General features: G+C 43.1%; 1 protein-coding gene across 1 annotated transcript in view; it reads right to left on the reverse strand.

The window, feature by feature from the left end:
• Nucleotides 1–12,235, reverse strand: part of LOC121004844 (alpha-2-macroglobulin-like) — a 176,895-nt gene extending 164,660 nt beyond the window's left edge. Inside the window, exons 1-5 of the mRNA XM_040437236.1 lie at nt 12,059–12,235; nt 8,432–8,615; nt 8,158–8,317; nt 7,214–7,266; nt 6,995–7,015 (exon numbers count right to left, since the gene is read on the reverse strand). Coding sequence (XP_040293170.1) covers nt 6,995–7,015; nt 7,214–7,266; nt 8,158–8,317; nt 8,432–8,615; nt 12,059–12,126 — 486 coding nt within the window. The 5' untranslated portion in view covers nt 12,127–12,235. The remainder of the gene's footprint in view (nt 1–6,994; nt 7,016–7,213; nt 7,267–8,157; nt 8,318–8,431; nt 8,616–12,058) is intronic.
• Nucleotides 12,236–15,842: the final 3,607 nt, after the last annotated feature.

The raw sequence follows: 15,842 nt of genomic DNA on the forward strand, positions 1-15,842 counted from the left end.
CTAATCTAAAAAAAAATGAAAGGCAGAGGCAGGCCACCCCGCAGGGGTCGTCGTGGTGCTGTGATATCCTTTGGCCCTAGAATAAAGCCCAGTGTTCAGAGGCCACGTAACCTGAACTCGAAAAATTCTGAGGACATAGTTGACTGGCTTACACAGGACACCCAATTTTCTACAGCTTCCGCTCGGAACCTTGATGCACCATCATACTCCAGCTCAGCTTCGGGCACCTCTCAAGTTACCAATCGCCCGCCCGCCGCCACCATCAACACTAACACCACAGCTGCTTCACTTGATCTGTCAGAGGGTTATTTACACATCAGTTGGAAGAATGAGTGATGCGCAACCATTATTGCCCAAAGGATGTAGATAACAGGGATATGTCTCAGTCAGGCAGCATTACACACATGGACGTACGGTGTGATGATGATGATGTTGTACCCGCTGCTGCTTCCTTTGCTGAGTTGTCAGATACAAGAGAAGCGGTTGATGATGACAATGTGTCCGTGGATGTCACGTGGGTGCCCGCTCAAAGAGAAGAAGAACAGGGGGGAAAGTTCAGATGGGGAGGCAAAGAGGAGGAGGAGACGAGTTGGAAGCAGGGGGAGGTTGTCGCATGGAGCTAGTGGCACAGTCAGACAGCATGTATCTGCACCCGGGTTCAGCCAGACAGCACGCCAATCAACGCATGCTGTTGCCACCACCAGAATGCCGTCATTGCAAAGCTCAGCAGTGTGGCATTTTTTTGTGTGTCTGCCTCTGATAACAGCGATGCCATTTGCAACCTGTGCCAAAAGAAACTGAGTCATGGGAAGTCCAACACCCACCTAGGTACAACTGTTTTGCGAAGGCACATGATCTCACATCACAAACGCCTATGGGATCAACACATGAGTACAAGCAGCACACAAACTCAAAGCCACCATCCTCCTCCTGGTCCAGCATCTTCAGCCACGTCAACCACTGCTGTCCTCCTTGCCCCCCTCTAACCACCCGCCACTCCGCCCCTCTCACCTTCAGCAGTTCCTGCTCATCTGCCCACAGTCAGGTGTCTGTCAAGAAAATGTTTGAGCGTAAGAGCGAATGTCACAGAGTCACCCCCTTGCCCGGTGTCTGATAGCTGGCTTGTCGGAACTCTTAGCCCGCCAGCTTTTACCATACAAGCTGGTGGAGTCTGAGGCCTTCAAAAAATTTGTAGCTATTGGGACACCGCAGTGGAAGGTACCCGCCAAATTTTTTTTTTCAACAAAAGGCAACCTATACTCTATTGTGGAAAAGGAAGTCATGGCATGTCTGGCACACAGTGTTGGGGCAAGGGTCCATCTGACCACTGATACCTGGTCTGCAAAGCACGGTCAGGGCAGGTATATCACGTACACTGCGCATTGGGTAAACCTGCTGACGGCTGCCAAGCATGGAATGCGTGGCTCTGCAGCGGAGTTGGTGACACTGCCACGACTTGCAGGCAGGCCTGCTGCCACCTCCTCTACTCCTCCTACTCCATCCTCTTCACTAACCTCCTCGGCTGAGTCCTCTTCTGCTGCTGCGTCATGCTCCACATCAACTGCGTCATGCTCCCCAGGGGTTATTCCACATCCCGGATACGACAGTGTCACGCCGTCTTGGGGCTGACTTGCATTAAAGCAGAGAGTCACACCGGACCAGCACTCCTGTCCGCCCTGAACGCACAGGTGGATCAGTGGCTGACCCCGCACCAACTGGAGATCGGCAAAGTGGTGTGTGACAACGGAAACGGCATTGAATTTGGGCAAGTTCACACATGTGCCGTGCATGGCACATGTGTTGAATCTGATCATACAATGCTTTGTGTATAAGTCCCCCAGGCTTACAGACGTCCTCAAGCAGGCCAGGAAGGTGTGTGGCCCTTTCAGGTGTTCCTACACGGCCATGGCGCACTTTTCCGATATTCAGCGGCGAAACAACATGCCAGTGAGGCGCTTTATTTGCGACAGCCCGACACGTTGGAATTCAACACTCCTAATGTTCGACCGCCTGCTCCAACAAGAAAAAAGCCGTCAACGAGTATTTGTATGACCGGGGTGCTAGGACAGCCTCTGCGGAGCTGGGTATTTTTTTGCCACGTTACTAAACGCTCATGCGCAATGCCTGTAGGCTCATGAGTCCTTTTGAGGAGGTGACAAACCTAGTCAGTCGCACCGAAGGCACCATCAGCGACCTCATCCCATTTGTTTTCTTCCTGGAGCATGCCCTGCGAAGAGTGCTGGATCAGGCCGTAGATGAGCATGAAGAGGAAGAGTTGTGGTCACCATCACCACCAGAAACAGCCTTATCATCATCGTTTGCTGGACCTGCGGCAACGCTGGAAGAGGAGTCTGAGGAAGAGGAGTCAGAGGAGGAATGTGGCTTTGAGGAGGAGGAAGACAAACCACAGCAGGCATCCCAGGGTGCTCGTTGTCACCTATCTGGTAATTGTTGTGTTGTACGTGGCTGGGGGGAAGAACAGAGCTTCAATGAGATCCGTGAGGATGAGAAACGGGACATGAGTAGCTCGGCATCCAACCTTGTGCAAATGGGGTCTTTCATGCTGTCATGCCTGTTGAGGGACCCTCGTATAAAAAGGCTGAAGGAGAACGACCTGTACTAGGTGGCCACGCTACTAGACCCCCGGTATAAGCAGAAAGTGGCTGAAATGTTACCGAATTACCGGAAGTCGGAAAGGATGCAGCAGTTCCAAAGCAAGTTAAAAAGTATGCTTTACACAGCGTATAAGGGTGATGTCATAGCACAACGGGAATCTAACAGGGGAAGAGGTGAAAGTAATCCTCCTCCTACCACGACGACGCCATCAAGGACAGGATGCTTTACAGACATGTTGTTAATGGAGGACATGCAGAGCTTTTTAAGTCCTACGCATCACCACAGCCCTTTGGGGTTCACCCTCAAAGAACGACTCGACCGACAGGTAGCAGACTACCTCGCCTTAACTGCAGATATCGACACTCTGAGGAGCGATGAACCCCTTGACTGCTGGGTGTGCAGGCTTGACCTGTGGCCTGAGCTATCCCAATTTGCGATAGAACTTCTGGCCTGCCTCACTTCAAGTGTCCTGTCAGAAAGGACCTTCAGCGCAGCAGGAGGTATTGTCACTGAGAAGAGAAGTCGCCTAGGTCAAAAAAGTCTAGATTACCTCACCTTTATTAAGATGAATGAGGCATGGATCCCGAAGGGACTGACAGTGGGGGATGCATTTGACTAAAAAAGGCCTGATGAGATGCCTTGGCCTAAAAATGGTCCCCACGCTGCTGTATTTAATCTCTGCATGCCGGATGACTTGCGTGACTTCTCCGCCACCAACTAGGGTTCAAGCCACAATGTTTTAGTACACTTTCTGCCCGGAAAACATCAATTTTTCCGGCCGCTGCTACAGCAGCGGCTGCAACAGTACCTGATTTTTCAGGCATGTATACATGCCTCATTTTTCTGGCCTCTGGTGCTGCACTGTGGCTGCAAAAAAAAAAAAGGCACATACATGTGTCAATTCCCCTTCGTGATCGTTACCTTGTTGTGGTGAAGGGGCTTGCGTTTCACAATGAAGCGATCACCTCTATGAGTGTGTTGGCAATGTTGGCACACCCCAGATGATAAGGTCGTTGCTTCATTGTGAACAGACCAAAAGCGATCGGCTGGATAATTTTTCATAGAAAAAACATTAATTTTCTTTGTGATCATCTAAGGTGATCATTAAAGCCTACTAGGCCAACAATGGGCCCACACTGCAGAATCATTGTTTTCTGGGTCACTTAACTGTCACTCAACTACCTCAGCACGACAATAGGCTTTGAAAAAACCGACATCGCCTGCAATCTCCCGAACGTGCGCACGAGCACAGTCATCACTACACCAAGATTGACACATACAGGAATAAAATTTATGTCATGAGTGTGTCAACTATTAACAACTCTTTGCAGTTGTTTTCGGTGCGTTAAACTGGGGAGTTTGGTCTGTCAGAGTTTGGTCTGTCACTGTGAAGCGGGCGTAACCCTTACACTACCTGATCGATACAACATCATACCTGATCGTATACACACACTGGATGTTTTAAAGCACGTTATTCCAAACAATTTAGGAATGTTAGATTATTTATGCCCTTTATGGATTAAAACCCGACTCTGCATCAACTACGTAATTTTCCATGTGAGTTTTGCCATGGATCCCCCTCCAGCATGCCACAGTCCAGGTGTTAGTCCCCTTGAAACAACTTTTCCATCACTATTGTGGCCAGAAAGAGTCCCTGTGAGTTTTAAAATTCGCCTGCCTATTGAAGTCTATGGCGGTTCGCCCGCTTCGCCCGTTCGCGAACATTTGCGAAAATTCGCGTTCGCGAACAGAAAATTTTATGTTTGCGACATCTCTATATATCAATCTCCTCTATCAGTATTTTGTGGAAACAGGTGTATATATAGAACCCCTTAATGAGTATGTGCTGGAAGCTGGTATATTAAACCCCTTAATCAATATTTGGTGGAAGCCGGTGTATCGCAGGCCTAAATTGATATTTGCTGGAAGCCGGTATATCAACTCCCTTTATCATTTTTTTTGGTGGAAACAAGTATATAGAACCCCTTAATGAGTATTTGCTGGAAGCTGGTAAATCAAACTATTAATCAATATTTGGTGGAAACCGGTGTATCGCAGGTCTCAATCAATATTTGGTGGAAGCCGGTATATCAATCCCCTCTATCAGTATTTTGTGGCAACAGGTATATATAGAACCCCTTAATGAGTATTTGCTGGAAGCTGGTATAATAAACCCCTTAATCAATATTTGCTGGAAGCCGGTGTATCGTAGGCCTCAATCAATATTTGGCGGAAGCTGGTATATCAATCCCCTATATCAGTATTTTGTGGAATATATAGAACCCCTTAATGAGTATTTGCTGTTGCCGTTTACTGTGATTAGGTTCCCTGGTTCATTGGCTGAAAAACACCCCCAAAGCATTAGGTTCCCACCACCATGTTTGACAGTGGGGATGGTGTTCTTTGGGTTGAAGGCTTCTTCTTTTTTACGCCAAATGAAGGAAACATCATTGTGACCAAACAATTAAATTTGTGTTTCATCTGACCATAACACAGAAGACGAGAAGTCTTCTTCTTTGTCCAGATGAGCTTTTGCTGTGTGCCTTATCTGGAGAAGTGGAACCCAGCAGCGTGCAGTGTCCATTGGATTGTCTGCCTTGAGACATTGCCACCAGCAGAGCCCAGATTCACCAGGATTGACTTAGAGGTGATCCTTGGATTCTTTTTCACCTCTCTAGCTATCCTCCTGGCCAGCACAGGTGTCACTTTTGGCTTCCGACCACGTCCTCTGAGATTTTCCACAGTGTGGAACATCTTGTATTTTTTGCTCAGATGTAAATAAAAGCTGAGAACAGTTTTTGTTTTTTTTTACACAATAATGTCTCTTGTACATCGTCTTATTATCTTTTGGGAGACACCTATGTAATTTCCCATCAAAAAATTACTTGCTGGTTAAATAAAAGTAACTTTAAGTCAAAAGTTATTCATGCCAGGGGTATGAATAATTATGGGCAGCACTGTATATAGAACCCCTTAATGAGTTTTTGCTGGAAGCAGGTATATCAAACCCCTTAATCAATATTTGGTGAAGGCTGGTGTATCGCAGGCCTCAATCAATATTTGGGGGAAGCCGGTGTATCAATCCCCTCTATCAGTATTTTGTCAAATCAGGTATATAGAACCCCTTAATGAGCATTTGCTGGAATCTGGTATATCAAACCCCTTAAACAATATTTGGTGGAAGCTGGTGTATCGCAGGCCTCAATCGATATTTGGTGGAAGCCGGTATTTCTATCCCCATTATCAGTATTTTGTGGAAACAGGTATATAGTACCCCTTAATAAGTATTTGCTGGAAGCTGGTATGTCAAACCCCTTAATCAATATTTGGTGGAAGCAGGTATATCACACCCCTCAATCAGTATTTTGTGGAAGCAGGTATATCAATCCCCTTAATCAGTATTTTGTGGCAGCAGGTATATCGCACCCCTTAATCAGTTATTTTTTTTGGGTATATCACACCAGTTGCAATTAGTTATTCCAATAGCGTTTGTCCCTCTATCTAGCTGCAGAATCTCAGCAGAACCCCACACAACTGCTGCACAATACAAATGCACTATAATATACTTTCTATGTTAGAAGGTATATTATAGGTATATCACACCCCTCAATTAGTTTTATTTGGGGGGCAACTGGTATATCACACCTGTTGCAATTAGTTATTCCAATAGCGTTTGTCCCTCTATCTAGCTGCGGTATCTCAGCAGAACCGCACACAACTGCTGCACAATACAAATGCACTATAATATACTTTCTAGGTTAGAAAGTATATTATAGGTATATCACACCCCTCAGCATGTCACACCTATCGATAGCACACCTATACGAGTCCTTAAAAGAACTTTTGTGGCCCTATTAGCTAGCGTTTGGTGTCTCTAACAGCCTGTCCCTGCTCCACACAGCAACCTCTCCCTACACTGGCAAAAAACAGAATGTAAAATGGCTGCCAGATCGGATTTATTTATAATGTAGGGGGTGTGTCCATGTGCTGAAATGTCTCAATTGGCTGTCCTGTCCCACCTGATGGATGTGTCATGGGTCAATATTCAGCACAATGCAAAAGAATATGGCGCCGGCGGACATCGACATATGTTCGCTTGCTCGAAACGACCGCCGGGTGAACAGCAAGGCCATCTCTAGTCAACTGATCGCATTCAGGAGAACATGTATTTCAGAGGAGAAAAATGCATTCAAGATTTTTCTCTCCACTATTTTTGACAAACTTTGACGGAAGCCCCAATCGGAGCCTCGAAAACAGATGTGAACATGCCCTAAGAGATATGACAGGTACTCCTTTTATTTCTATATGTTAATAGTATAATTTATAATAATAATTTTTATATATATATTTTTTATTATTATTATTATTAAATACTGACCTGCATTTCAATGACTGGAATCTGGGAAAAAACACAGATACATTAACATTTTTCATAGAATCTGTTTATTGCAGTTAGCTACATAATATACCATATTTATTTTTCTAGATAGATAGATAGATAGATAGATAGATAGATAGATAGAACATGTTAATGTGCTCATATTTTGATACTTTCTAAATTGTTTTCCTTTATATTATTTGTGGAGTTTGAACTTACTACTTCGCTTTCTGGTTTAAAATCTTCATTAAGGGATAGAATTCTGAATTGCACTGTAGAAGTTGACATACAGTTTATTAATAATGTGAGCCTCCTTGAGAAAGACATTTGATATTCAACCAACCAACAAACCCAACCAACCCCCCACCCTTAAAAAAAGCAATTTTGCAACATCATGACTTAAGGTAAAAATACAATACGTAGGCTCTTTTCACTGTACATCTGACATGTAAACATATACTGTATATAATTTGCATATACTGTACTTGCATTGGTCTGCCATTGACTCACACTGTAAATTTGTGATTTGTATTGTATTGGAAAGGCCAACGTCAACTACAATTTCAAATACAGCTTAGGACATGTATACATCAATTATTTGCTGTTCTTCTGATTCGTCAGAAGGGCAGAAAAAAACACTGATTCTTTATTTTGAGCATCTATTCTGCTCATTTTGCATCCATTTGTTGTCAGTTCCATTAGAGATGCATTGTTTTTGATGGTGTTCCTCTCAGCTCTTTTTATCCTGTCCAAAATAACGGATATCTGACAGAACTCACACAAAAGAATGCAAAATGAGCACGATGAATTTTCAAAGAAAGAATCCGTGCTTCCCAATAAATTACCATATGAGTACAAATCAATTACATGCTAGACATTATGGTACATCAAATGACCTCTGTAATTACATGTAAAACATTTGTAATATTCAAATAAGCAGATTGCTTTCTTCCAAAATAGCAGCACTCTTGTTCATGGCTTTGCAGCTCAACCTTATTTAAATGAATGGGGTGGAGTTGCAATATCAGACACAATCTGCTGGCTCTGAAAGAAAACTGATACGTTTTTTATAAACTTATACAACTAAATAATAACAGGTATAAGACATTGAAGAACTAAAAATGTATTTTTTACTTAATAACAACCCATGACCATTCTCTTACCAGCTTGACCGGGCTTGTACACAGCCTTGTCTGTCTGGACTAGAACCTTGGATATTTGCTTCCTCACAATAAGCTTAGTGGTTTTGGTTATGGTTTCATCCACAGTTTGGATGGAAAGTGTCAGTTTGCCGACCTCTTTTTCTTTTTCAGGGTCTGAAACCTGAGCAGAAATAAAATTAGAGCAGCAGCTGAATATGTATCCCTGGGTGATATATATTTATGGGGCCATGTAAATGTGAAGGAAATGTGACAGAGACTCAACTAGACCTGTTACCTGCAGGTTGAGGCAGGTGAATATGGAGTTTTCTTGGAAGTTTTTATCTATCAGTGTTGTGTTCTTATCATCCAGGTTCAGTGATATTTCTACATTGCTCTCTCCTCGAGCTCCCTCCAATTGCAAGCAGATCTTTTCTTGATGGCTTGCACGCAGCTCTGAAGGGAAGATGAGAGCATAGTGCCTGAGGTAGAAGAGATGGAGAAGAGAAAAATAGCACAGCTATAAGAGCAGGTCTACATAGTGCTAGTGCTGTTTCAAAGTGACACTATCTTCTATTATACTATAGTATACCAGGTAGTCACCCAGCAAAAACTGGAATATTGCTCGGCTGCACTACAACTATGATGGTTTTGTGGTACCCCAGAATTTGGTGATTCCTTCCCTTGTGCTATGCTTGACTTTACTGTCGAATAGATTCATGAAGAAGGGTATTTATACCTGTATTACGACTCTGCCCTACCAGGAGACACCAGTGGGTTGGTTACCCTTGAAAAACTCTCAGTGTGGTGGCCACGTTCAAGGGGACATGGGTTGCTTTCCCCAACCTCACATATAGGACCATGATTCTGTCCACAGAAAACAAAAAAATTTTTCACAGTCTTTTAAACTCTTCCTGTACCACAATGTCATACCATGCTTGGGGAGATGTTAAAGCAGATTGGTCAAGCACAAAAATATGGTCTCTTGGAATTCTGAATCCAGCATTATTCTCTTGGGTAGCTACTGTCCACCCTTCCACAGAGCCCATGCAGGACAGGGAGGGCATGTTAACCCTTCATATAAGGACTTCCATATTTGGGAAGCTTTTATGTATATACAACTATTTCTGTGTTTTTTTATATTGTTTTTATTAATAGAAGCCAAAAGGTGCAAATGTTTTAATAAAATTATGTTGCAAAAAATTATTTTATATAAAGAATACATGCAAGTGAATAAAGAAAATTCCCCAAAGGTGACTATAGCCTTACGTTCTGTAACATTTATAATTCCAGCATACTGTGTTCTTAAAGTGACCACAATAACATATCTTTTGTATTACTGTAACTACAGCCATGTTCAGTAAAGATGAATGGTTTGCACTTAATCTGGTCTGCAATCATCTTCTTTTAGAAGTGGAACCATTTGAGTAACACCAAATGTAGTGAATAGATTCCCCAAAAATCAGAAGTGCAACAGAAACAGAGCCTTTGTACTTGTGCCACTACTTACAGCAACAGCATAAGCATGAGGTTGACGGGGCCGGGTGAGATGTCTGGCCCTGTCAATCAAGCCAGAGGGGTGCACCTCTTAAGTGCTGGGACAGACCCTCCCTGCTGAAGAACTCTGTTTGATAAACAAATTGATTTGCTTAATATTCTAATCAGATCTTGAGGTGAATCCCTTAAGTTTGCATGTCTACACATATTGCAAAATTATAATTTAAAATTCATAGTGTCAAGTTGTGAAGAGCAAATTTCTGGAAATTCAACAGTGGTCCAATTAGACTAAATGAGCCATCTAATTTAAATTAAAAGCGCTTCTCTCTCTCCCTCTACAAAAATTATCCTGAATCAAATCACATGAAACTCTGATTCTATAGAATCTGCATTCTGGCGAGATTCCTTAGATGCATCTTAAGGGTATAGTGGCTCACCTTAAGGAGACTTAATAGCAATGCTATGTAGAAAAAGAGAACCATCTTTCTAGTGTAACCTTTCAGACTTTACCTCATAGGGAGCCAGTTTTAAAATGTGTCACTTGTACAGTTGTGTTAAAAAAAATAGCAGTGTGTTTAAAAAGGTGAATAAAGCTCAAAATCCTTCTAATAGCTTTGATTTCTATACACACAAATGCATTGGGAGCACTACACATTATATTCCAAATCAAAACATGAAGAAAAATATATAAAATTTGTGTTGTTCCTCTAAAAAAAACTGAAGAAAAGGGAATATTAGACTGTTCAAAAAAAAAGTAGTGTTTGTATTCTTATTTACAAACTCAAACATTCACTATATAAACTGAAAAATGTTTGAAGATTTTGCTTTCCTTTGATCACTGAACTAATATTTAGTTGTATAACCGCTGTTTCTGAGAACTGCTGTCCATCTGTGTTGCATGGAGTCAACCACCTTCTGGCCCCTGTGAACAGGTATTCCAGCCCAGGATGATTGGACTACATTCCACAGTTCTTCTCTATTTCTTGGTTTTGCCTCAGAAAGTGCATTTTTTATGTCACCTCACAAGTTTTCTATTGGAGTAAGATTGGGCTGGCCACTCCATAACGTCAATCTTGTTGAAACCAAGGTGTTGCACGTTTACTGGTGTCTTTGGGTTCGTTGTCTTGTTGGAACACCCATTTCAAGGGCATTTCCTCTTCAGCATAAGGCAGCATGACCTCTTCAAGTATTCTGATGTATTCAAACTGATCCATGATCCCTGGTATGCGATAAATAGGCCCAAAACCATAGTATAAGAAACATCCCCATATCATTATGCTTGCACCACCATGCTTCACTGTCTTCACAGTGTACTGTGGCTGGAATTCAGTGTTTGGGGGTCATCTGACAAACTCTCTCCGGCCACTAGACCCAAAAAGAACAGTCTCACTTTTATAGGTCAGTCAATATGCTCTTTGGCAAATTGTAACCTCTTCAGCACATGTCTTTTTTTCAACAGTGGGACTTTGCGGGGGCTTCTTGCAGATAGTTTGGCTTCACATAGACGTCTTCTAATTGTAACAGTACTCACAGGTATCTTTAGACCTTCTTTGATCTTCCTGGAGCTGATTGCTGGCCAGTCCTTGCCATTTTGGCTATTCTTCTATCCATTTGAATGGTCGTTTTTTTGCTTTCTTCCACGTCTTTCAGGTTTTAGTTGCCATTTTAAAGCATTTGCGATCATTTTATCTGCACATTTTATCAGCCTATCATTTTCTACACTTCTTTATATGTTTTCCCCTCTCCAATCAACATTTGAATCAAGGTACACTGTTCTTCTGAAAAATGTCTGGAACGACCTATTTTCCTCAGAATTTCAGAGAGAAATGCACTGTAACCAGCATGTACAACATTTGCTGCCTTCCTTCCTTAAATAAGGGCAATAATGACCTCACTAATTGAACTCCACACTGCTAATATTTTGAACATGCCTTTTTAAATAAATGATTGAATTACAAAGAATCAGCAGTATGCATGGCATGACTGTTGGGTCTGTTGGGTTTCTATTACTCTACTACACCTGCTAGTAAATTATTTGCCATGTAGAAATATCCTTTCTACCAAAAACAGTGATTGATCAGGTTAGTGATGTCTGACTGCTATTATTTGGAACACAACTGTTAGACAGTTCTCTTTCTCTGGGAGATATCTGTTTGCATATTTGTTTCCCATGGAGCATTGCCACTAAGCCTACCTACACAGCTGGTCTCCTCAAGGAGAGCCAGTACCCCCTCTCCTCTTCCCCAAGTTGTCTGCATATTAGAATAACATTTTTATAAATACTATGCAAACAATGCAAGACAAATGTGTGATTTGGAAAATGGAAGCTGATTATACCCACTTCAAGAAAACTGCATAAAAGCACAATGTGTGCACATTGTATACTTTTAGCTTTTGGATAAATGTACATCACAGCTACAGTACTTACAGTCTTGCTTCTGTTGCCCACGAGGTTTGCAGTATAACCAGTCCCACTAAAAAGGCGCTGGAAACCATAGTGCGGGTCAACAGGGAACTTCTAGTGGAGGACTTTTTCTTGTAGGTCCCTGCCTCAATTCTTTATATCTGTGCTGCAGGCAACATGGACATTGCACAGCTTCACAACATAACAAATATTTGAAAAGCACTGGCTGTTCAAGGCTTTGAAGAAATTTCACACAGATAAATAAAAAAATAAAAAATTGGACCAACTTTGAGTAGTTGCATAATCATATAATCACATGATATTTCGCCACTTTTACCTTTCCTCCTGGCTGGAGAAGTGGAGATATTCCGAGATAAAATGACGGGAGGTTTAAATGTTTCGACCAGGGATCTGTAACCTCCGGCACTCCAGGTGTTCTGAAACTACAACTCCCAGAGTGCTCCATTCACTTTTATGGGAGTTAGAAGAACAGCTGAGCATGTTTGTGCAGTGTGCTTCTGGATGCGACGTATCAGGGATTAAAAGTTTTAGTTGTGATGCCAGTTGCATTTCAGCAACATGGGACTAGGTCCCCCTAAGTACAAACCGGATTCCAAAAAAGTTGGGACACTATACAAATCGTGAATAAAAACTGAATGCAATGATGTGGAGGTGCCAACTTCTAATATTTTATTCAGAATAGAACATAAATCACGGAACAAAAGTTTAAACTGAGAAAATGTACCATTTTAAGGGGAAAATATGTTGAATCAGAATTTCATGGTGTTGGGACAAGGCCATTTTCACCACTGTGTGGCATCTCCCCTTCTTCTTACAACACTCAACAGACGTCTGGGGACCGAGGAGACCAGTTTCTCAAGTTTAGAAATAGGAATGCTCTCCCATTCTTGTCTAATACAGGCCTCTAACTGTTCAATCGTCTTGGGCCTTCTTTGTTGCACCTTCCTCTTTATGATGCGCCAAATGTTCTCTATAGGTGAAAGATCTGGACTGCAGACTGGCCATTTCAGTACCCAGATCCTTCTCCTACGCAGCCATGATGTTGTGATTGATGCAGAATGTGGTCTGGCATTATCTTGTTGAAAAATGCAGGGTCTTCCCTGAAAGAGATGACGTCTGGATGGAGCATATGTTGTTCTAGAACCTGAATATATTTTTCTGCATTGATGGTGCCTTTCCAGACATGCAAGCTGCCCATGCCACACGCACTCATGCAACCCCATACCATCAGAGATGCAGGCTTCTGAACTGAGCGTTGATAACAACTTGGGTTGTCCTTGTCCTCTTTGGTCCGGATGACATGGCGTCCCAGATTTCCAAAAAGAACTTTGAATCGTGACTCGTCTGACCACAGAACAGTCTTCCATTTTGCCACACTCCATTTTAAATGATCCCTGGCCCAGTGAAAACACCTGAGATTGTGGATCTTGCTTAGAAATGGCTTCTTCTTTACACTGTAGAGTTTCAGCTGGCAACGGCGGATGGCACGGTGGATTGTGTTCACTGACAATGGTTTCTGGAAGTATTCCTGAGCCCATTCTGTGATTTCCTTTACAGTAGCATTCCTGTTTGTGGTGCAGTGTCGTTTAAGGGCCCGGAGATCACGGGCATCCAGTATGGTTTTACGGCCTTGACCCTTACGCACAGATTGTTCCAGATTCTCTGAATCTTCAGATGATGTTATGCACAGTTGATGATGATAGATGCAAAGTCTTTGCAATTTTTCGCTGGGTAACACCTTTCTGATATTGCTCCACTATCTTTCTGCGCAACATTGTGGGAATTGGTGATCCTCTACCCATCTTGGCTTCTGAGAGACACTGCCACTCTGAGAAGCTCTTTTTATACCCAATCATGTTGCCAATTGACCTAATTAGTGTTAATTGGTCTTCCAGCTCTTTGTTATGCTCAAATGTACTTTTTCCAGCCTCTTATTGCTACTTGTCCCAACTTTTCTGGGATTTGTTGACACTGTGTAAATTGTAATCGACATATTTTTCCTTTAAAATGATACATTTACTCGGATTAAACGTTTGATCTGTCATCTACGTTCTATTACAAATAAAATATTGACATTTGCCATCTCCACATCATTGCATTCAGTTTTTATTCACAATTTGTTTAGTGTCCCAACTTTTTTGGAATCCGGTTTGTACTTCAAAGCAAGGCAGCATGAGTTGCGGGCCTGCAGGTGAGCTTACCCTGTAAAAGATTTGAGTTGCGGGCCTGCAGGTGAGCTGACCCAATAAAAATTTTTAGGTGCGGGCCTGCTGCTGAGCTGACCCTGTAAAACATTATATGCGAGGGCCTGCAGTTGAGCTCGGCCTGTAAAACATTAGCAGTAGGCCCTCGCATATAATGTTTTACAGGGTCAGCTCCCCAGAAGGCCCTTGCCTCTAATGTTTTAGAGGGTCAGCTCAGCAGCAGGCCCTCACATATAATGTTTTAGAGCGTCAGCTCACCAGCAGGCACTCGCATATAATGTTTTAGAGCGTCAACTCAGCAGCAGGCCCTCGCATATAATGTTTTAGAGCGTCAGCTCACCAGCAGACACTTGCATATAATGTTTGAGAGGGCCAGCTCACCAGCAGGCCCTCGCCCCTAATGTTTTAGAGTGTCAGCAGGCTGAGGTTCGTCACCGGAACTCCTGAAAATGCCTTTAAGTAAGGTAGAACTGGCACTACATAGACTCAAATCTGGGCCTTCATCCTGGGACTTGTGGTTCCACAAATCCTAAGAGTGGTGATCAGTGGAAAAGGCAGTCCATGAGAATATTCCAACAACAAAAAATAAATGTCACGGCACTCCCCATTCAAAACAGATAGCTGGCTTTATTGACTTTTTTTAGCAGGATAAAATCCTGGGAGGGTAACATTATACACAGATAAGCAAAGGCCTTTTTGCATCAACAGACTAATCTTCAAGGCCTATAAATGCCCATAAGGTCAATAAAGCCTGCTGCCGCATTGGTGACTCTAGATAACCTCTGGGTGATTGCACGTCCCCGTGACGGCGACGATTCATTTGGATGTCTGCACTACCAGCTTTCGATGTTCTTTTCTGCGCCTACCATGGTGATCACGGGTAACGGGGAATCAGAGTTCGATGCCTGAGAGGGAGTTTGAGAAAGGGATACCACATCCAAGGGAGGTCAATGGCTGAAATCTGATTGATTGTTGTTGCTTTGCCACTTTTTTTTTATAATTGTGAACCACCCAGAGAGAGTGGGTCAAGGTATTAAAGCAGAAACATCCAAGGAAGGCAGCAGGCGTGCGGCAATTACCCACTTCTGACTCGGGGAGGTAGTGACGATAAATAACAATACAGGACTCTTAACCTCCTCAGGACCGCAGGACCGCCGCACGCAGGATTGCGTCCTGGCGGCGGCCCTGTTATTCCTCCTGGACGCGCCGGCGCGTTCTCTCGCGATACGCGAGATTTCGGGCAGAGCTGGCCCGCACATGCGCAGTGCAGGCCGGGAATCGTTACATCAGAAGTTCGTCACCAGCCTGCCAGCCAATGATCATCGCTGGCAGGTTGGTGACTTTTAAGCCATTTAACACCTTATATTTATAAATATAAGGTGTTAAATGGCTTCTGTGCTCCTCTGCTGGTCCTTTTCGTCGGTTGGTCCCAGCAGAGGAGCACACATCACTGTGAGTACACACCAAACACTACACTTAGCCCCAGATCACCCCCCATCACCCCAATTAACCCCTTGATCACCCCTGTCAATCACTAGTGAAAGGGAAAAAAGTGATCAGTGTAAACTGTCACTTTTTTTCCC

Source organism: Bufo bufo, chromosome 6, assembly GCF_905171765.1.
Source record: "Bufo bufo chromosome 6, aBufBuf1.1, whole genome shotgun sequence".
NCBI lineage: Eukaryota > Metazoa > Chordata > Amphibia > Anura > Bufonidae > Bufo > Bufo bufo.